The following is a 22443-nucleotide window of genomic DNA, read 5'->3' as shown; positions in this document are numbered from 1 at the left end:
CGACTTCTGTTTGTCAGCCAGTCTGCCCTTTTTGTCCTGTGCATGTGGTGAAAACTATTCCAGCTCCTACAGAGTTTTCGACTCGCTTCTCCGTCTCACTGTGTGCATGTTCGGGTACACAGCGGACCCTATTGTCCCTCAGAATCTTAATCGATTCCCGCCCCGCGTCGACTCCTTCTTTCTTTGTCACTCTATCATCTTGTCTTTCTCCTCAGCGCTTTAATCAATTCCTGACCAGTGATCTTTGTGTGTGCCTGTGTGTTTCTTTACCCTCTCTCTCTCCTCTTTGTCCCTCTGTCTCCTCTTCTTGTCTCGGAGCATCCTCCTCCACTCCTCCTCCATCTCGGGGCACGGTGGCAGGCCCTGCTCCAGCTGCTGTTGGCACCTGTCCATCTGGAAACACAGGGGCAGCGCGAGGAAACATTCACTTTGTATTCCTATCACTCGGTCCACTCTGCACCCTCCTGGCTCGATTCAATTCTCACTGCGCCCCCAAAACAGATGGTCGTATTAGTGTCAGAATTTGGGCAAACGTATGCCTCTGCATTTTTCTTCTTGTAGCTGTGTCTGCAGCGCTGAAGGCGTACATCAGCTGCAGGGGTTTTTCAGGTTATTAACACTCATCTTCTGAAACATTTACAAAGCATGTGGGAAATCCTCTCATTTTTAGTAGATTAATTTTTTATTGAGACAGAAAGCAGTGAGACTTTCTGCTCATATCATAGTCAGAATCTAAAATGCTTAAATGATGATTTAGCTGATGGCTATTTGCCTTCTTTTAAAGGTCCAATGTGTCGGACTTAGGGGGTCTATTGGCAGTAACAGAACACAATATTCATTATTATGTTTTGTATGAACACCTATAACTTAGACTCCTTGTGTTTTCGTTACCTTAGAATGACCTTTATATCTACAGAGGGAGCTGGTCCTCTTACATGGGGTCCACCATGTTGTACTGCCATGTTTCTACAATAGCCCAGGAAAGACAAACCAAACGCTGCCTCTACAGACGGCCTTTCGCATTTTTAGCGGCCACAATAGGGAGGGGTGAGAAGCAGCAGATGGATTTAGCTTGTGGATAAATACACTGACATTAGTTATCTTTAAACAGTAAAAGAAGAGGATTAAATTTGTAACCTACTGTAATATTCTCATTTATTCTCATTTCCTTTAAGTGTTCAGAAAAAAACATCTATATCCCCATGACAACTCGGAAACTTATCTGTGGAGGAAGATCGTTAGATGCGATTGAAAGCTCCAGACTATCTAAAGAAAGATGCAAAGCAACAACAAAGAGACACAAAACAACTACAAAGAGACAAAACATGGCTACAAAATGATGCAAAGCAACAACAATGGAACAAAACAACAACAAAGAGACAATGACCTACAAAGACACACAAAACAACTACAGAGCTAAAAAATGACTTCAAGATGATGTAAAAAAAAACAACAAAAAAACAAACAAAACAACTACAAAGAGACACAAAACGACTACAGAAAGCTTCTGCAGACATGACTCTTTTCTAAAAAGTCAGCTAACTGCTTGCTGTGGGACCAGCAGTGTCTGTGAATGCTCTGTACTATTGTTAAATATGAACCCTGATTCCTTCATCTTCTGTGTTAGCGATAACTCATTTGCTTTTCATGCATCGTTTCTTTTACCTTCATCGACATTGTTTTATTTTGAGTTTTTTTTCCCTCATTTATGATTATTGAACATTACTTTCCCTCCCTGTGTTCACCCCCTGATTTGTTTTACTCTACAAACAAGCAAAAAATAAATGGGTTTGAGGTGAAAGACGGGACACAGTGAGAAATTATCATCGAGACACTTTTTGCTCTCTTCGATCGCGGTCAGTGGAGAGTGACAGGCGTAATGGGAAACACAGTGGGAGACTGAGGGGAGAATGTGCGGCCCAGATCTGACCTGGTGCTCTTTCTCTTTGATCTCCTGCTCGAGAGACAAAGCAGCCGCTTGCTTCATGGAAAGTTCTGCCGAGACGGCCATCAGACGCTGGTTGGTGTCCATTATGTGAGCTCGAAACTCGTTTAGCTGCGGACACAGACAGATTAGAAGAATTTCACACCAATGTTATTCAATATTAATCATAGAGTTCCACTCTAATCTCACTGTACCTCTAGGTGCATAAACACGAAATGCATGCATCTAATTCTGTAAGTTTGACTTTTGAGCTTAGATTTTGGTTACACACTTTATTCATATTATTATTACATGAACTGAACCCCGATCTTGAGGCTATTTATAATTGGTGTGTGAGAGAGAGAAATACAGACAGTCAAGGAGAGAGGAAGAGGGAGACGGAGACAGGGCATAGAGGAAACTGTAATGCTCGGTGAACTCCTTGATGCCCACTCTGCGTGCTCCTCACATGGACCGCACATGCTCCTCGAGCAACGTGTTTGTGAGGGACTGAACTGTGAATTAACTGGTGAAAACGTAACGAGGGTCTTTACATGTTAATCTGAGTGAGTATTCCTTTCATACATGAGCTGAGCTCCATCTCCGTCCGTGTGCAAGTGGATCTCTACCTGCTTTGCCAGCGTGAGTCTGTCCTGTCGGCAGTTTTCCGCCTGCTCGCTGAGTGGCTTCGAGAGCCGGGTCACCTGGTCCACAAGGAGTTCTCTCTCCAGCACCTGCCTCTCTCTCTCTGCTAGATTCACCTCGAGCTGCGTGCAAAGAAACGCAATGATTACGGCCTTTCAATTCATGTATTTTCACCACTCATTATGAAGGAAATATGACCTAAATTCATTATATAGAAAACACGTATGGGGCTGGATGGCAAATGCACAAACACACACAAACTCCTGTAATGTTGTACCTGCTCAATTTTTTTGACCAGTTCTACAGTTGAGGGGTCTTTGCCTTTTAGCTCCTTGTAATCGACTGTTCGATTCAGACCTTCAAGTGTCTTGTCCCTGGCCTCTGACAACTGACAAACAGAGAGAATTAGAGACAAAAACAAGAATACACAAGACTGTAATTACAAATATAGTGTACTGACATATACAGTACAATATAAACTGTACATCCAGGCCAAGCTGTACTCACAGAGTCACTGTAATGGAAATAATAGTTATTTCCCACAGGACAGCATGCCACGAGTGAATAAGTAAACAACATAAAAGTATAAAAGTAAGACGTCTAAAATTAGTCTGTATTTGAGGACCTTGTCCTTCAGGCACTTAGGATGCTTATTGCACAGGGGATTTTAAACAATGATGTTTCTCAGCTGAATGTGATGCCTATATGGGAGCTATGTCCCCACGAGGTGACAAGTCAGCTACAAAATGTGATGAAAGAAACCAACATTTAAAACACCACAGGGACCGGGTTTTTTTAATATTCTGACACCCCTTAAGACAACAGAAATAGAAGCGGAGGTAAGGAGGATACACAAGGAAAGCATGAAGAATGTGAGTTAAAAGAGCGGCGAGAGACAAAAAGCAGGCAGGACGACAAAAGACTTTAAAAGTAAGGACAGTGCAGACATTTTAGATTCAGGCCTTTAGCTGACACGAGCTTGTGAATAAGGAGTTTAAAGTGTTGCGCAAGTTAAAAATGTAGTGCTGATATGATTTATTGATTAGCTGTTTAGAAAATTAACATCTAAAAGTTTAATTAAAAGATGCCCTGCGGTGTACTTCTTATAGCACTGTGGACCAGTATATTAATTAGCGTATCCCTCGTTTTGTTTGTCTGGTCCGGCGAACAAGGATACACATACAAACACAATAGACATTACTGGCCAGTGGTTCCACACTATACCAATAATTTACAGGTGGCGGGAACGCATTAAAAGTGCAGCAGTGCACCATCAAAGGCAGAGAAGAAGAAGACTGGAAGCTAGTAGCCAATGGATGTACACAGCAAGATTATCCATGGACTTTGTTCTCTGTCTTGTAGCCACTGTGATTCTCTTCAATCGCTCTGGACTTGGACAAGTGACACAGAAGACACTTTGAGTGTCCGGACTAAGACACATCTGTAGAAATCTGACTTGAATCGTATTTCAAACCACCTCCAATGTGGTTTTGATCCAATCTGCGACAAACATTTCATGTTGTTTTTTGTTGTCCAGTCGTTCTAAAATCTGAATATGCCAAGAGCCATTATATATTTTATTTTACGCCACTTTTATACTTGGAAATGTATCTAAATATTCCATTTAGTAGCCTCATAAAAATACTAAAGTTGTGCTCCCCTCCCCATGGGTGCTGCCATTGTTGTGTGGATCCAATGGATTTGCACCAAATTTACAAGCAGTAACCACAACTTTGCGTGGCGTTGCATTTGTCTTGTTTGAACTCGCAGGTTTGAAATTTTCGAGCGCCGAGCATTAGACCTCAAGGACACATGAAATTCATTTCTTTTACAATAAAACTTCACAGCTTGAATCGATCAAAAAAAATGCCAAACTTACAACAGCTCGAGCTCCTTCAATGTAAGGATTATCTGCTTTTCTCAGTTTGTATCAGTGTTAACCTTGAAGGACAGTCAGGACAAACTTGTGCTTTGTTAAAAATAAAAAAATATCTTCAGATTCCTGAAGTTTGAAAAGACATAGTTGAATACATATGTCACGTGGATTAGTATTTTTCTCACCCTTACAGGGTACTAGGGCTTGTTGTCAACTTTTCCGTCATTTTATTGCCTAACTGGTCAATCCACCAATTGAAAAAATAATTTTCCACATTCATTGAAAGAGAAGAATCATTGTTTTCCCAATTCACTTTGCCATTTTTCTATCTGATATTCACTATTTCATGTAGATTAAAGAGACAGACAAATAAGAAGACTCAACTTGTGCAGACAGAAATGAGCAATTAAAGTAGCTACATCTCACCAAGGAAGTTAATGCAAATACCCATGGCCCCATTATATCAAAACAACGGCAGTCTTTATATATGAAAATATATGAAGCTGGGATGATCAAGGAAGCCATGACAGGCATCATAAAAAGGACGAAGCAGAAAATAGAAAGGAGGAAAAAACAGATCAGATGACAGAAGAGAGAAACAAAAAAGAAGAAGAAGAAAAAATGAATAGACGCCTGGGGAGATCGGCGTATATAAGTGAAGATGCAGTGATTGGATCGACAGCAGAGAGTAAAGAGAGGAGTGGGGAGGAGTTGAGGAGGAAAAACAGGGTGTGGAAAAATGTTGTACACAGGCGGTCTGACCTGGCATGACCTGGCTTATGAAACAAGCGCTCCTCTCCACTCAACCATACAGTGTGTGTACGTACACGCACCCGTGTATGTTTACATGTCTGTATCTAATGTGAGAGTTTACGTGTCGGCCTTGAAAGACAGCGTGGAACAAAGTGATGATTCCCAGCTTCCCTCCTTTCGCGGAAGAGATCAAATGAAGCCTCTCTTATGCAAACAGACAGTGAGCCTGATTTAAACAGACTCCAGTGTTCAGCCCCTTTAAAAGACGCTTCTCTCTGAACGTCATATGACTCAAGTTTCAACTTAATAGTATGACTGCCATGTGATTAAATAGGGGTGTTTGTAAGGCTAAAGTTGCAGATGCACAGATGGGAGGGCAGAAAAAAAGTTAAGAGGCTGACAAAGCTGACAGTAAGCAGCTGATAAGCTGAACGGCAGAGACATAGATGAGAGTGGAGCAGATGTACAAGGAGACTGATAAAAGGCTGACAGATAGAGGAAGATAAAGTGAAGAAGAGCAAAGGAGAGACAGCATGAAGGCCACAGTGAGAGAAGGAGGCAGAGATAGGATGTGAAAGCAGACAAGAAAGACAGAATTAGAGAGAGACGGGAGATGTGGAGGAACAGGAATTGGGGCTGACCAACAGGGAGCAGGGTTATCTGCAGTTCTCACAGAGAATATGACTTTGACAACAAGACCGCGCTCACCATGAAAGGAATTGAAAGCATGTTGAGCGTACAACAAGCTAAAAATTACAAAGCCTGTAAAATGATTCCATTTCCCTTCTGAACATGCAAATGGAGGGCACCAAACTGTGAATGATCAGTGACACAATTTTCAATTCCTGCCAATTTTCGTGTCAGGAAACATACAGTACAATACTGCAGCAACAATATTTTGCATATTTCTCCATTTAGCAGATGTGCAAGCTTCAAGCTCTTTACGAGCATTTCCCCCTGACAGTGATTGACTGACATTTTAGGACCAGCTAACTAGGAGATGCACTGGTGTGCTGCTGACTGGAGCAAATCACAGCCCTCTACTACAGCTTACAACTAGAAAGCCTCTTGCGATGGGATCACATCAGACATCCGTCAACACATTCATGTTCTGACCCACGACTCATCAGTAGTCATGACTACAAAGTAAGCAAAGTTTTGTGACTGCAACTTGCATGGTTGTGATGCTAATGTGTTGACAAAATCTGCCGACAGACCAACACAGATGGACAGACAGACATACAAACACCTGGCAAAGTTCTTAAAACTGCTTCTGTGATGGTTTCCACTACACAAGGTGTCCATGAATGTGGGCCAGGGCAGTAAAGTAGGGGGTGCCACTCTTCTATTTCCAGCCCCCTTGCTCGAACCACGCCCATCTTTGAATTTGACTACACACCTGTTAAGTCTCATGACTGCATCTTGCGCCAACAAAACATGTCCGCAGACAGAAATACTAGAATCACACTCAGTAGAGGGCACACTGTATCACCGCCAAAGGCCCAACAGTCACCTTTAATTCAATCAAGACTAATTCAAGACAACAAAAGGCAACAGCCAACTCAGCAACAACATGTTGACCATTCTACCATCTGGCAAAAGATACACAATAACCACTGCTATACTGCTAGAATACAGAGCAGCATTTTTCCTGAGGCTGTGAGACTCCTAAACGCACCTTCACCATGATTAGTTTATTTATGTGACTTGATTCATTTTTTGTATAGTGTTTGTTATTTTTTTTTTGCAGCTGAGGGAAGTAAACCTTGAGTTTTGTCACACAGTCTTGTGTTGTGTAATATCAGGTAAATTAATCTTGAATCTTGAAAGTTAGCAATCTAGGCTAACCAGCTTCTCCTCAGAATGTGTAAGCTAGTAATCCCAATTAACCAGCATGCACACTGATTCCCACTGAAAGTTACTGTTTCAGCATGTTACGTTCTGAGTGATTGTTGAGTTCCTGCACACTCTGTTTTGTAATACAGTTAAACATGAGGAAGTGGATAGTAGATCAATGCTGCACCACTCTCTCAGTAGCAGTCACTGGTTGAATTAGTTTAGCATTAAGAGTTTCTGCTCTGTGCAAGAAATAACCCCCCTAAAAAGAGTTGAATTCTTGTCTTTACACTTTAACTGTTGGACTGCTTAAACAAACTACAAATAATGTTAATTAGTTAACTTTAGAGGGGCTGGAAGCAGATTTTGTCACCTTTGGACAGAATCAGGCTAGCTATGTCTCCCTTTTTCCAGTCTTTATGCTAAGCTAAGATAACCAGCTGCTTTTTACAGCTATGTGGAATCAATCCTCTTAATTAACTCAAAGCAAGAAAGTGTCTTACTATTCTTAATGTCGGACTTCAGCCATGTACTGCATGACGCTATTGTAATTTAAAGAGGCAATATGTAAGAACTTTAGTTGAAAAATCAAATAAAGTTGTCAACAGAATGTGAATAAATAGCAGGATTGACAATATGAGGACTATGTACTGTGTTGCGGAGATATCTACTGAAATTATTGCACATTTAAGTGGTATTACAAACTCTTTGGTGACTAGAGACCACTAATGTAGGCTGTGCCATCACAGCAAAAACATAGATCAAAGTTGAAATTACATTTTTTGGGCAATTACAACTTCAGTATAATCACAATCTATATCCTTGGTGTTTGGTTTGACTTGTGTACTCATTTCACCAGCGAGTTCACTGCTATTTAATAATTGAATAATGAACATTCAGTGTGAGAAACATGTTTCTCATTAATGTCAAAGCTTTAAATAAATATGAACTTTTCAGGCTACGTCAGAATCTGCAAATAACCAACTGAGACAAGTGTGTGCCCACTCCTCACATCTGAATCTGATTGATCTGCGTTCCACCCTCATATGAAACCACCCTGAGCCATTTAAACACTACATGATGGATGGGATACAGCGCGTCTCTGTCACTCTCTTTCTCCTCTCTCTGCTCCTCAATCAATCTTTTCTCTTCTCTGTTGTGGCCTCGGTCTTAACATTTTTATAGCCGTCCTTCTCCCTCTGTTGCTATGCGCTCATGTTTGTCTTTCTCTTTGTGTTCATCTGTCTCAGTGTCAGTGTCTCTGTTCTGCCTGCCTGCCTCTCTGTTTTCTTCATCTGACAGTCACAAAGAATTGCTGTTTTCTTGGCTCATGAACGCTGTAAAGCATTGTGCGTGTGACAACATCTACGCAGAATACAATTTGCATATCATCTACATAATTTCTGCTCAGTTAATAGTTAGCATGATGGCTTGCAAAAACACATAATAGATGGCAGGGATGCTTAACAGTATAATAAAGATAAATAATGACCTTATTTATATACCACTTCTGAAAATTAGGTTACAAAGTGCCTCACAATTAAAAGGGATAAAAGACAAAGGGACAGATCAGTAAAGCAGAAAGGTCAGTAAAGTAAAACAGCAGTAAAGTCATAATCACATTAAGGTTACGTAAGGTTAATTAGCAGAACATGTGAGCAGAGGAGCTGAACTGCACCTTTCAAAAGCCCTAAATGAGGAATAAATTATAATTGAACATAAAATATGCACTTAAACTTGGCTTCTACATAAATGCTTGACAGCAGGTCACGCAATATTAGTTAACTGATTTACACATGTAATGTTGCTCTGGAGAAAATTCAAGTCAGCTCTTGGTTTTACTTTCAATGAGAGTACGACCTGCAGCAGGACCGATTCGGGGGTTTAGTGAAAAACGTAAAATAAATGGGAAGCGATATGAAGAAATATTAAAAGTTAAAGGGTGTAATATCTTGTGGGAAGAAGAGATTTGAGGGTACTGACTCTGTCGGCCTGAATTCTTCTAGCATATCACTCCATAGCCTTGAAGCCCCTGACAACAAAAGCCCTCTCTTTCAGTCTCTGGAATACAGGGCCAGAAATAGTTATGAGGTAAGAAAGAACCTCAGGCTACATCTCACAAGACATTAAAATAAAGGTAACCTCGGGGGCAGACAATGCATGACCTTAAAAATAATCAGTGCTTGCATATGAGATGGAGTTATCACCACAACAATGAATATAAGCAGCCACGGTGATTTTCTTTGTCATTATGTACTACACTGATTCCTAAAAAAGTTGAGATGCTGTGCAAAGAAAAAAGTGTCTACTGACAACGGTTTTACGAAGTGTTCCTGAGCCCACGTGGTAACATCCTTTCTACAGTCATGTGTTTCACATTTCAAGTGATGAACATCGCCCCGTCCTTGGTTGTGAACCACTGAGGCTTTCAAGGATTTCATACCTAATCATGATACGAGCACCTGTTACCAATTCTGTTTACCTGTTCCAAACAGGTGTTTTTATACATTTCACAACTTCCAGAGCCTCTTGACGCCCCTGTTCCAACTTGTTTGAAACGTGTTCCTGGCATCAAATTCAGAATAAGCATATGTTTACAAAAATTAATTACGACGATTAGGTAAAACATTAAATATAATGGGCCCTGTTTGAACGATCTATGTTGCATGGTCTAAAGCCCATGGTGTAAGTGCGTTTAGGGCGTGTCCAACTCCCTTTTGCTGTTAAACAACAGATAATCTGGGACATAATTAAGGTGCACGGCACAAAGGGGTCGCCAGGTGTAAGATAGAGCCCATTGTCTTTTCACAGTTTTCAACTGACTATATGTCAAACAAGATTAGCAGATTATCACATTCTGTGATCTCTGATCGTTCTGGAATCTACTGTGGGAATCTTGAGAAGTGGACTTATTGGTGGTCCAACAAAAACACGTCATTATTGGACTACGTTTGGGACACGTCCCAACTTTGATTTTGTTTGATTTGTCTGATTAGAGCTGGAGAATTCTTGTGTATTTAGGCAGCAGTGTGAAGAGAATTCAGATTTCAGAGGTGAGTTACACAATGACTTTAATGGTCACACACCGCGCAATGCTGTTACAGTATCAGCCTTTTAATTTCTGTGTGCTTGTTTTCCTCACTGTCTCTCTACCTGTCTCACACATACAATAACACATTCACTTTCACTCCGGTCACAGTGGGTTTCCCCGTGGTAATAAGTTCCAGACACTTTGGATGAAGATTTAAGAGATGGACAGACTAACAATATGACTCACCTCCATAGGGACAGTGCGGTAAGTCAGCCCCACCCTGTTGTAAATCCATTACTGACTGTGTGTGCCTTCTATAAATATATATCTCTGTATGATTGTGATCTTCTGAGTGCATGTGACTTTATATGAGTAGTAAAGCTAGTCGTTAGAGGACTGCTGAACAATATTTAGATGCTGCTGCAATGGTATCATCACAACCTCACAAACACAGCACTGATCTGAGTGTGTGCGCGCTGATGCATGTGCACCTGTACGTGCGTTTGAGGCGTTGACGTGGCAGCGACTCATAAACAAGTTGTAAATTCAGAATCCGACACCAACCTCTGTTTATTTTGCAGCAATTAAAATTCCTCAGAGCAAATGAAAGCCTCAGAGTATATTGAACTTCAATAGTCTCACAGATGGCCCGATCTATCTTTGTCAAAATTTCCCATCAAAGGGAGGGGGGGACTCGTCTGCAACGAACAGATAAACTGGTCACAGATGAATACAAATACACAATATGTATAATAAATCGACAGCAAGGCAGCTGCATGGAAATTGAACCCGCATAGAAAATGAATTCTCAGGGAGAATGAATCGAGCTGGCGAGCCTCCTGCAATAGGAGAGACCCCTGTGATTCACTTTCCGTACCCAGGGGAGCTAGATGGCTGTGCGAGGGAAAACAGCGATTTAGAAAATGATTTGCTATTTACACACAGAGGAGAGGGAGAGATGTGAAATGAGTGGATGGCTGGATGAGTGCATGGATGGATGAACAGAAGTGATTCACTAAATAAGGGGTGCAACTGTTGGTTGTTAGAAAGTTCCAGGAGTCGCATGTGCCAAGAATGATGACTATAACGATAATGACATATGGATTGTTTTAAAAATGCTCTCACTGGAGTGTACGGTGGAGTCCACACCAACTATAACGAGGACAGTGGGGAATTGTGTCGTTGGGGTCACTTTCAGAGCAATTTGATGAACGATAGAAATGTATTAAATGTTTCTGTAACTTAATATTACGCTGCAAATTACACATAAAAACATAATTTTACCTGAGACTAGGGTTGGGACCATATTTTATCAGAGATCATGATAAAAAAAACACTTACAATAAGTTGATTGAGGTGAATTTTCATTATCGGGATAATCGTAGTATAGATAATTGTAACTATCCTCACATGAATGACTTGAAAATCTCTCCTACTTGCTAACGTACAGTCCTTTATTAGCTTCCTGATTTATCTTGAATGGCTGAAGGCATTGCTTGCACATTGTATCCCCTACAAAAACAAGTTAAATCAGATGGATAATATTGTGAATTGCACTTATGTTGGCCAGGAATATTGTGACATGAAATTTTCACATCGTCGCAAGCCTACTTGAAACATACTGCCAAAAGGTCTTTAGCGCTGGTGGAAGTTTGTTTTGTCTTTACTGATGTTCTCTATGACGATCACCAAGACAATTGACACTGACTCATAAAAATATGAATAAAATTTGTCTTCAAAAGATGACAACTCTTGTAACAGAGTGTTGGAATCTCCATACTCCTTTCATCATTGAAGAATTTTGTGAACCTCTGGTTTCATATCTGTCATATCTCTGCAAAATATGCAACAGTAACAGGTCATCAATATCCTTTTTCTGAAGCCGGTTACAGAATGTTATCATTCATAATAGTCTTCATTCTTTGTCTGGATGTGCATTAAGAGTCTACAGCAGTGCTAGCAACTCTGTGAGGCTGCACTCAACATTAACTAAGAGTGCGCTGTGCCTAACGTCATCGTGCTAACGTGCCCAAAATGACAATGTTAACATGCTGATGTTTAGCAGATACAATGTTTACCATACCCATCTTCTCACTTCAGGGCGTTTGCATGCTAACATTTAATAATTAGCCAAAAACTCAACATACAGCTGAGATTAGGGAATGTCAATAAGTCTCCAGGTACTAAAAAAAAGGACCAATGTATTAGGAAAATTGACCTGAAGGTGATGTTAAATGAAAAGCTCATGCTGACGGGGACACGAATGACGAGCAGAATTATAGCAAAACTAGGGCTGTTGCTATGGATTTATTTCCCGCTAGCGGTGATTTAGGGTGGCTCAACAGCCCATTATGTGGTATTAGCATCTTTTTGTGTGTAAATCACTTTGTGTTAGGATGAAACACCATCCCTCTGTCACCATTACAATGTTTCATCTCCTTACGTGCTTGTCACTTGCACTCTCTCTCTCTTCCTGCCTCCTTGGTCTGCCGGTCAGCCATGGGTCATGAACGCCACAGCTGTAGCGAATTAGGACAATTAGGGGACCGGTCTGTGTTTCCAGTTGGGACTTCTAGAGTGAGCGCGGCGGAGGCTACGTGGCTTTCTCCTGTGTGGTATTATAATCCTGAGAAAATTTCCATCCCGTGTGGGACACTATTGTACTTGTAATTCTGTGAACTGGGGGATGTTGACTGGTAGAGAGAGAATCCTGCCACTACTGCTGTGTTGAGTCTCTGGGACATTTTCCCTTTTATTGTGTGTGCAAGAATGCTAATGCAAGCTATTTTTGCTGGTTTTACAGTTGTAGTTTTGTACAAGACGTGATCTCATGCTGTTATGTCTGTTGCTTGCCATCCCCTGTGGTTGACTTGAAAATTGCGCGTTTTTTCATTTTTACTGTTATCGAGAAAGCCTTACTGAAAAAACAAAAATATCAATCTCATGGTGGTGCAAAAGGATAAGTCGGGGGATCATCAAAATCTTTAGGATTCATCCTCTGGGGATCGTGCTGTCAATAGCTGTCAGGATATTTCAGTCTGAACCAAAGCTGTGGACTGACCAACTGGCAGTCATTTCCATCTGTGGAGTGCAAAAAGGACAGAAGGTAGGAATGTACCGTATCTACAGCCAAACACAAGGTCAGCCAGAAAAGAAAGGCGAGAAGAGAAAAATGGGAGAATGGACAGGAGAGTGGAAGGGACTTTCTAGTAAAATAATATACTCCCAATGAAACAAAACCCTTAAGAATGTCTCGTAGGAACAATAAAAAGAAGGATGGGTGAGGAGGAAACGAGTAAAGAAACTAATGATGACAGAAACAACAGCAAAAAAAGGGTGAAAGACAAAAGATGGCACCAACAAGGGTTCTTGTAGCAAATGATAAACAGCAGAAGGAGTCAACAGATGGAGAAAATGGAAAGGGGCGTTTTTCAAAAAAGGCAGCACATGGTGGAGTCTGTTCCAACGCTGTGTTCATCCAAAAGAGCACAAGACTCAGATGAGAGAAGTCTGGTCCAACAGCAAGTCAAAACCAGTCACTCTGATCCCGAGCAGCAACACACCCAGTCCCTCGACTCAGCCACTGGCAGGGAAAATCAGCGTGTGTGTGCGTTTGTGTGTGTTGCCTCTCTCGAATCTCTATCCTTCTATGCGCCTGTCATTCGATGTATTGCAAAAGTTGCTCGTATGTGTTTGTTTTTTTTATGTTATTTATTCATGTGCGTCTCTGTGAAACTCGCGCACTGTGAGGTTGTTTGGGTCTGTCCCTCTTGGTTTGGATCCTCATCTCCTTTCTACATGTCTGTCTGTTGAGTTTAGCTCACAACAGTTGTGATTCTGAGTCTGTTCAAAACTGTGAGGATGTTAACCACCTCAAGAAAACAAAACCTCTGAAAAAAAGAGGCTGAAACTGACCACTTTTGATGGGTGGAAACACGATACTTTCTTACAATGCTGTATTTCTCAAAGCCGTGGACGGGGAAGTGATGGAGAGTCTGCGCTGAGAGTCTTTGGAGAATATTTGGAGTTTGGTCAAAATACATATTTTTCTGATATTAACTGTAAGCAAAGTAGAAAATGATCACTGAGTTTGTTCATTAGATTAAGAAGAAAGCCTGGAATTATAATAGAGCTGTTCAAAAGTCTCATTACACGCTGGAGCTTTGAAAGTATTTCAAAACGGAGATATGCTCATTAGTAACGCTGTTAAGTGAAGCTGCATGTTTTTAAGTCCTGTCCTCTGGAGCTTGTTCTCAACTGTTCTTTTTGGTTTTCCCCTAACTTGACAAAGATACAAAAAACTGCTGAACAATAGTCTGGAATACCCTCAACACACACAGCTGGCATGTACACACAATCTTCTAAGATCCTTTGAGGACTCTTCATCGACATCACATAAATCATACAAATGTCCGAATTTGTAGTTTTCACAGGGTCAGGAACACACACACCTTGCTGGGAATGGCCTAAAGCACTATTGGATAAATTCTCTGGCTTGGACATGCATAAACGCACACAGAATTTGCAAGAAGTTTCCAAAGAAAATCTTGCAGACACACAATCTTTTCAGTTTTTATCATCCGATCGCACCGGGAAGAGCTAATTGACAGGCCTAACTGCTTCCAGATAGGATTCTCAATCTAATAACTGTGGCCACATTCTGATGTAGTCGGGCGTCAAGCTGTGATTGGACACTGTGGAAATGTGGACAGCAGTATACTGAAGGCAAAATCTGCACAAATTAGTGGACAAACTGCAGGGGCGATATACAAAACAATAACACAAGCTTCTGCGATGCTCATTCAATACAATAATGATCCACCTGGAGGAGGCCCAACTCTAGCCCTTGCAAGAAAAAAAAGGACAAGGAGCACACAACAGTTCGAAAGTACACCTGCACTTTGCTGTAATTTTCCGGAAACTAGGCAGCAGCCTCTATTCGGTGTTTTTATTTCACGTTGGCGAGGAATGAGAAAGGACAGAGAGAAAAGGAGTGGGCGTTAGGAGACTGTCACCAGGACACGTTTCACACAACAGAACAAGAATTTAATGAATGATTTCCATGAGACATGTCTATAACCCATCCTCAACAATTTTTAAGTACAGACAGATCTTTCCACCCACGAGATTTTCAAGTAACAAGTGTGCAGTTCTGAAAGTTTAGTGGATTTACTTCTTTTGTTAAAGCTTTCTTTTTTTTCAGACTGTCAATAATAGGTAGACTGAGAAGAAGTTTAGATGTTCAAAGACTAAACTTTGGTTAGTGTTTGTGTAAGGATGTGTTTCAGTTTATGTTGGTAGACTTTTCCCACCTCTATCTGCAGCATGGCGATCTCTTCCTCCAACCTTTTCATCAGGGGCCCCTCCTTCTTCTTCAGGTCTATCTGTCTCTTCTCCTCATTAATCTCCAACTGTAAGTCCCTCATCTCCTTCTCCAGGGTCTCCAGCCCCATGTTGCCTGTACTGATGGCTGCCTCCTGGACGTTCACCTTTTCATAGCAGTTGAGTAACACCTCCTCGTGCTCCAGGAGCTGAATGCCACTGTGGGTGACACATGCAAACATTATTTGGCAAATGTAGTTTAAATCCTTTTCTTGAATTTACTGCAGTATATTGTAAACTCCAAATTACACGTACAGGAAATTGCGACGCTGGATGGCTGTTTCATGATTCTTGTTTATTTCCAGAAGGGCCTCCTCCTGGGCGTTGATCATTTGTGTGAGTTTCATTAGCTCCAGTTTGTTGTCCTCAAACTCCTGAGTAATCTGACTGTGCTTCCAGCCAACCTAGAAAATATGTAAAAAAAAAAAGAGTGTGAAATATGTTTTTTGACCCATAAAAGGGTTCTTAGCATGAACGAGTATCAGGGCAATTGTAAGTAAAAATAAAAGTGAAAAAGTAAAGTAAAAATAAACAGCCCGGAGAGGGGGTTAATATTCTAAATAGAGAGAAAGATTAAAGTGGTATATTTATACGAATACATTCACAAATGTATAATTTACTTGGATTATTCACCTAGAATATAAAGTCATACATTTGCTGAAATTTTTTTTAAAGAGAATATTTAAGGTTTTATCTCATAAATACTTTTGTCTCTCAAAGAAAATCAGATTTTTCTTCTCGTGAATTAATGACTTTGATCTCAGAAACTCTGAGGTTTTTCCTGGTAATATTACTCACCCTCTCCAATCTTGAGAACTTTACTTTTTAACTTCCATCTGATTGTCTAATCTGCACATATTTGACTGCAACATTTATTTGGCACATGTTTACCCTTTAAGTGCAATGGAATGCCTCCACTTAATGGTGCTAGGCAATGACTTTAAAACAACCAAGAAGCAACATCTACAGTAGACGACACAAAAGTTCACAAACTGCTGTAAACTTGTGAACTGCGTGTTACTGCTCAAGTGTCTTATGAAACACAAAGATAAATACAGAGGTCACTGCACGTGGGTTTGCTTCGTTACACTCGAAAGCTGTCTCATAACGCTATTCAAGGGCCCTGCTACAGAAACAAGTCAAAGGCAGTTTTGAATCTGTATCTGTGTTCAACGCCACACCCCTGGATCATAATAACTCTTCATGACATCTGTTTATTTAAACTGCTAAACTTGTGATACTGGCTTATCGTGCACAATGTGTTCTGACTGGTCTTATCTTGTGTTTGTGTGCCTGGACCTTGGAGATGTCATTGCGCAGTTTGTCCCTCAGTTTGGAGCTATTAGAGATCTTCATATGAGCCTTTGTGAGTGATCTGGAAAGAAAAATATCAGAAACGAGATAATAATTAAAAAAATGAACCTTATAACCTTTACAAAGACAGCATTTGTAATACAACAGTATTTCACCATGGATGTTTATGCATTCTTTTCTGCAGCAGTGTTAATTATGCTAATGCTAACATAGACGACCATCAACCCTCTACAAAACACACCTGTCCTTGTTGATGACTATGGTACGTTGGATCTCCAGCTCGTTCTCCTGCACCTTCACCTGCTCCCTCAACTCTGTGATTGTCTGTGAGGCGATCTGCTTCAGTTTGACGTACTTATTCTTCTCTTCCATAATCATGTTGCACAGATTACAATACTGTGATAATCTAAGCGGAGAAAACACTCATTAGCAATGAGCCCAGGGTGACAATAAATTCTATCATTTACAGTTGACTGTTCTTTTGATTTAGTTTATTCTCTTCATTTAACATCTTGTTAGTTACTGTAGGATTTAGTTGGTGTAGAATTTATATCCACAGCCAATGACAGTTTTCCATATCTGGACACTTTATATCAGAAAATGCAATCAAAAATGTAGTGAGTTATAAAGTAGCAGAAAATGTAAATACTCAAGTAAAGTACAAGTACCTTAAAAGCACAGGACTTCAGTAAATGTACTTAATTACATTGAATCACTGTATTTAAGTATCTCAATATTTTGAAATCTCCTCAAAAGCACTACATAATTGCTAGGACTGGACGAAGAGATAAAATATAACAACATTTTGGACCAAATAGCTTGATATCAATACTGTACGGACTATTGGTACTTTCACAAAAAATGAACACAATGAAGTTTATGATAAATAATCATCAGTAATGTGGATATAATGACTAATTCGGTAAAGGCAAGTATTAGAACAAGTATCATGAAATAACAATATCCAAAATCTAAGATGACATAAAGCACCATATCATGATAGCTATATAAGATCAGTATTTTGCCCAGTCCTATAGTAGTATAGGCATGCTTAAAATAAAGAATGACAAAAAATGCCATAACCATAATGGCGCCATCTTAATATTGATTAACATCAAAAATGGTAAAATATGAACTAAAAAGTTCATGTTGATGTCACAAATTATCCCTGAAACAAAACATTGTCATGACAAAACTAAAGTCTAATGCAGTGTGACATGTCATTAAATTATCATTATCAATAAACCATGCAAGTTGTGAAGAACAATCACAAGGAGAGGATATGCAATATTTAATTATCATGCCTTGTTTTTGCTTGACTAGATGCAGTTTTCGGATCAGATTCCATGTCAAGTGCAACCACACAAGACTGTAATCTGTGGTCGTGACCTAACAGGACGCACCGTCAGAGACTGCAGTTGTACTGGGTGGTGCCAGACACATTAGTCTGAACGCTGAAGTATGACCAATTAGTAAGTTATGGTTTTCTACCCCTGACAACATATGCAGATGTCTGAATTAATTGTGATCCCAGCTGTTCCGCAGATCAGAGGAGCCAAACAAATAACCAGGGAATCAATTACAGCATACTGCAAACAGGAATCCAGTGAGATGCTGTGAAGACCGTGGATGTATTGTACAGGTACTAGTTGACCATGAATGCAGGAATAGCACACATTATCTCCACATCATACAAAGAACAAGTAAGAGAGAGGGAGTGAGACTGAGGGACAGGAAACATGAAGACAGTGGCAGAGAATAAGAATTCTCTGTAACCAACACACTCTATCATGACTCACACCTTTGCATTTAATGAAAGGTGTCTGACAAGCAAAATAAGAAGAGAAAACAGCAGTGACACCTGCGCTGTAGCATTGTGTTCAGCTTGTTGTGGTCCATGATGATCAGGTCTTTTTCTATCAGCTCCTGCTGGATGTGCTGCTTCAGCTGCTGCGGATGGAGTTACACAGGTAAAAACTACAGTCTCATCACTTCTGTGTGGCTGCGTTTACAGTATGTGCTCACAAACATTAACCTTCAATCAGATTTGTGGCTGAACATTTTCCTGTAGCAGCTTTTTTTTCCTGACACTTTCAATACATAAAAAATGAAACAATAAATGAATTAGCTGATCTTGCAGTCCTGGTTTAGTGCAAAGATTTTGGGGGGCTCGCTGATTTATTTTGATGTTGTTCTTTGTTGATTTGGGTCGTCATTACTTACTAATCAGGTCGAAGACTGTCACAAGTAACAAAATAACATAAAAAGGGAGTTCAGAACCATTTATGAAAGTCATTTCTGCCTCCTTAGGCTCTGACTTCAATTTAAATGAACTAAAATTGCCTACACACTGTATTTTTTTCAAATCATACCGACAGTGGTGACAGTAATATTAGTTAGGGTCCTTGCACTCTTTGAAATTCAGTTTTTGTCATTTTTGGTTGCTCTCCCATCACACTAACCTCCAGAGTGCTTAAAAAATAAACCTTCTTCAGTTCCTCTTTGATGTTTTTGACAAATTTATGTGTAAAGCATGTCTATGACTCTAAAAATTAGAAAATGCACTAATAATGACATCAAAACCTACTTTAAAGGGGCACTATGTAGTTTTGGAAAATAAATTCAAACACAGAATTGTAATATTAACAATATTAATGAGGTAATAATACAAACTCAGTAAACTAAAAAAACAAGCTGCTCTCAGAGGCAAATAAGGTCCCCAGAACACTGTTTGAAGCTAGAAAGGTGGCAGGGTCCACCAAAGATAAACAAAGTAAAACAGGATGAAATTTTGTTGTCCTTTAAGGTCAGTTTGTTGATTCAGTCAGGAAAACAAAGAGAGTTTGTTTACTTAGTTTGTTTACACATAAAAAATCCATCAAATTCTTCTCCAAAACCACATAGTGCACCTTTAAATGCACCTTTCTATGTGTCTGTGTGTTGGTATTGAACCTCAGCTCTAAGCAGTTCACGGTGCTTCTGGCCTCTCTCCTCGGCTTTGATCTGTGTCAGACATCTGAGGTTATGGAGTTCTTCTCTGAGGCAATTCGACTCCCTCAGCAGCCCCTGAATCATCCCGTACTGCCGCTTCTTCTGGCTCTCCTCCTCCGCTACTGATAGCTGGTCGAACACATTAAGCAGCGTTTTCAGTGGAAAAATCTCCTGATTACAATTTGACAGCAATTTAAGGGTGACAGCAGAATGGGACGAAGTGGATTGAAAGTCCCTTAATACGAGGGAAATGGATAGAGGGGCGGATATTGAAACTTTTCTGTGCGGACCTTTCTTCAATGGGGTCATTTAAGTTTTGTCTAACTACGTGACAGGATGATAATGAAATGGGAAATCTCATTTTTTCGGTGATAGAAAATCTAAAAATGGAATTAACTTAGAAGGAGTGCAAGTGACAAGAAAGGGGAACTAAACAAAGATAGAGTGGAACACACAATAAACACTGCTGTCATGGTTTCAACAAAAAAAGAAATGACAAGCTCCACAAAGACAGATTTGAGAGAAGTAAACAGCATTACATTTTAAAGTTGCTAATGAAATCCTGTCCACCCACACACATTGTTCCCACCTTTTTTTCAAAGCTGACTTTTAGAGCGTCCACCTCTTTCTGGAGCACCATCCCCTGCTGAGCGCTGGCCTCACTTTTGGGAACAGCGTCTAACTGGAAATTCGATTCAGAAAGTAAAGTCAAAGTTAAGTCTGTTCAAACAGATCTTACATCTGCTGTAAGTCGGTCCTGCAGCTTAGTAAGACGCTGTAAAAATGTGTGATCACTTGTTTCTTTGGTTGGAGGCCACTAAAAGACAAGAGCACACGTATTCAGTACAGAGTTACCAAACTTTAGATCAAATACAGTTTGTGCATATTCAAACCCACATTAAACATTGACTGCAAAATAATTAGTGCTATATATCAGAGTTTCCCCCTGAGGTCTCTCTTATAGCTGTTGGATCCAGTGACACTCAAACTGTTCACTGAAGCGCATAAAAAACTGAATGCTTTAAGGTGCTGAGATTGCCCTTTTCTGCAGGGTTGCTGGGCCTTGTGTTCAGTGGTTCAGGGAACTCCAATTTTACACATTAAAGTGTGTTTACAGGTCTTGGAGAGTACTACTGCACACATAGTCCAGAGTCATACAGTGACATACTTTGGAAGCAAACATCCTCCTGAGATCCTGTCTGATAATATTTATTTCAGAAGATAAAAGTTTAATTCTGTTTCCTCTGGAGAGTTTCCTAAACCTAAAAGCAATCTCTCTAATCAGTAAAGCAGAGTGTACATGTGTTTTGAACCTGCCTGTGTAGGCACATCTAACCATCTGAATAATGCAGCCTTTAAATAGCCGGAAAAAACACTGCACCTTTGACTAGAGAACAGCTTTTTGTTGCTCTATGGAGCTGTCGCTTTCTGCTGCCTAAAGATAGCAGTGCGCCATTACTGCACCTGACCACACCTCATTTTAAGACCAAAAGGGGTGCACAGATGGGATGTGAAAATGACAACCCCTGAAACTAGCAATGATACTTAACACCAGGAGTAAGATAGAGCCCAAAGACTGCCTGTCTGTGTTCATTTTAAATTTTCATTTTAGTTTCATTTCTTTTTGTCTGGCTGTCAGCATTTCAGTGTTTAAAAGTTTAGATAAATTGGCCATTAATATCTTATAAAGACCAGATACTGCAAGTAAGACTGCAGTATCTTGGGGGTGATAAAAGTGCCTTGACTTGTTCTGATTATGAATTATGAATTTGACTTTACTTGACTTGACACAACCTGTGATTTGGCTTCATTTGACCAAGAGAAAATGACTCAAGACTCGCTTGAGGTTTGGACCAAATAATGAATAAACACACCATAGTGTAAATATCACCATTAATCACATCAGATTAAAGACAAATGTGATGCAATTTTGTGGTACACCCACTGAAAAATTCATTATGAGTAATTGTTCACGTGAGAGTCATTATTTGACTGACAGATTATTGGAAATGAATGAAATGAACTGTACAGCTGCATTTGTTTTTGATATATGTGTAATCCCTGGTGCATCATTGTGATTTCCTTTCATATGGTTATGTGCTGGTGTGATGTGCTGACACATTTCCCATGACTCTTCCTCTCTTCTTCTTCTCTCCATTTTCTCTCTTTAAAAAACTGTCACAATCAGTAAAATTACAGGAAGCTCAAGCATGAAAAAAAGCTTCTCTTGTAATGAACAGCTTTTATGAGCTGATTACTGCCATCATGACATTTACACTCAAATGTTCCCACACCTGTGTTTAAGCCTGGGAAATGGTCCTATCCAATTGCCAAGACCAGTAAAAACATAATGTGGCAAACCATGAGGAGTGTGTTTTTTTTAGATGCAATTAGAGGTCCCTCATGTACAGAGTCTGTTTTACATCGTTTGGATGTTTGATAATGAAAAGTTCCAGACCACACAGGAATATTTAAAACCGGTTTAAAATTGAGTAGATCTATAGTGAAAGAAATAATCTACAGGTCACCTGTGCCTGTAAGTCATTGTAGATAGACTGTGTGTGTTTTAGCTGCTCATTGGCCATGGTCAACGCATGCTCCATTCTCTTGAGGGCTTGCATCTGCCTGAAGAGAAACACAGGCACTTTTTGAACATCTATTATCATCATCACTATAATCATTATCATCATC

The 22443-nt window shown here is 40.1% G+C and overlaps 1 protein-coding gene across 1 annotated transcript in view; it reads right to left on the bottom strand.

Moving 5' to 3' along the window:
• The window catches only part of ccdc146 (coiled-coil domain containing 146), a 52899-nt gene that overhangs the window by 1929 nt on the left and 28527 nt on the right, over window positions 1-22443 (bottom strand). Inside the window, exons 11-22 of the mRNA XM_073480934.1 lie at window positions 22281-22377; window positions 20342-20434; window positions 19714-19881; window positions 18623-18711; window positions 17003-17167; window positions 16747-16822; window positions 15703-15851; window positions 15378-15606; window positions 2847-2957; window positions 2554-2691; window positions 1931-2056; window positions 271-393 (exon numbers count right to left, since the gene is read on the bottom strand). Of these exons, the coding sequence (XP_073337035.1) occupies window positions 271-393; window positions 1931-2056; window positions 2554-2691; window positions 2847-2957; window positions 15378-15606; window positions 15703-15851; window positions 16747-16822; window positions 17003-17167; window positions 18623-18711; window positions 19714-19881; window positions 20342-20434; window positions 22281-22377 (1564 nt within the window). The remainder of the gene's footprint in view (window positions 1-270; window positions 394-1930; window positions 2057-2553; window positions 2692-2846; window positions 2958-15377; window positions 15607-15702; window positions 15852-16746; window positions 16823-17002; window positions 17168-18622; window positions 18712-19713; window positions 19882-20341; window positions 20435-22280; window positions 22378-22443) is intronic.

This window comes from Pagrus major, chromosome 14, assembly GCF_040436345.1.
Source record: "Pagrus major chromosome 14, Pma_NU_1.0".
Classification (NCBI taxonomy): Eukaryota; Metazoa; Chordata; class Actinopteri; order Spariformes; family Sparidae; genus Pagrus; species Pagrus major.
The sequence above is the reverse complement of the archived record's forward strand: the minus strand, read 5'-3'. Positions and strand labels throughout refer to the sequence as shown.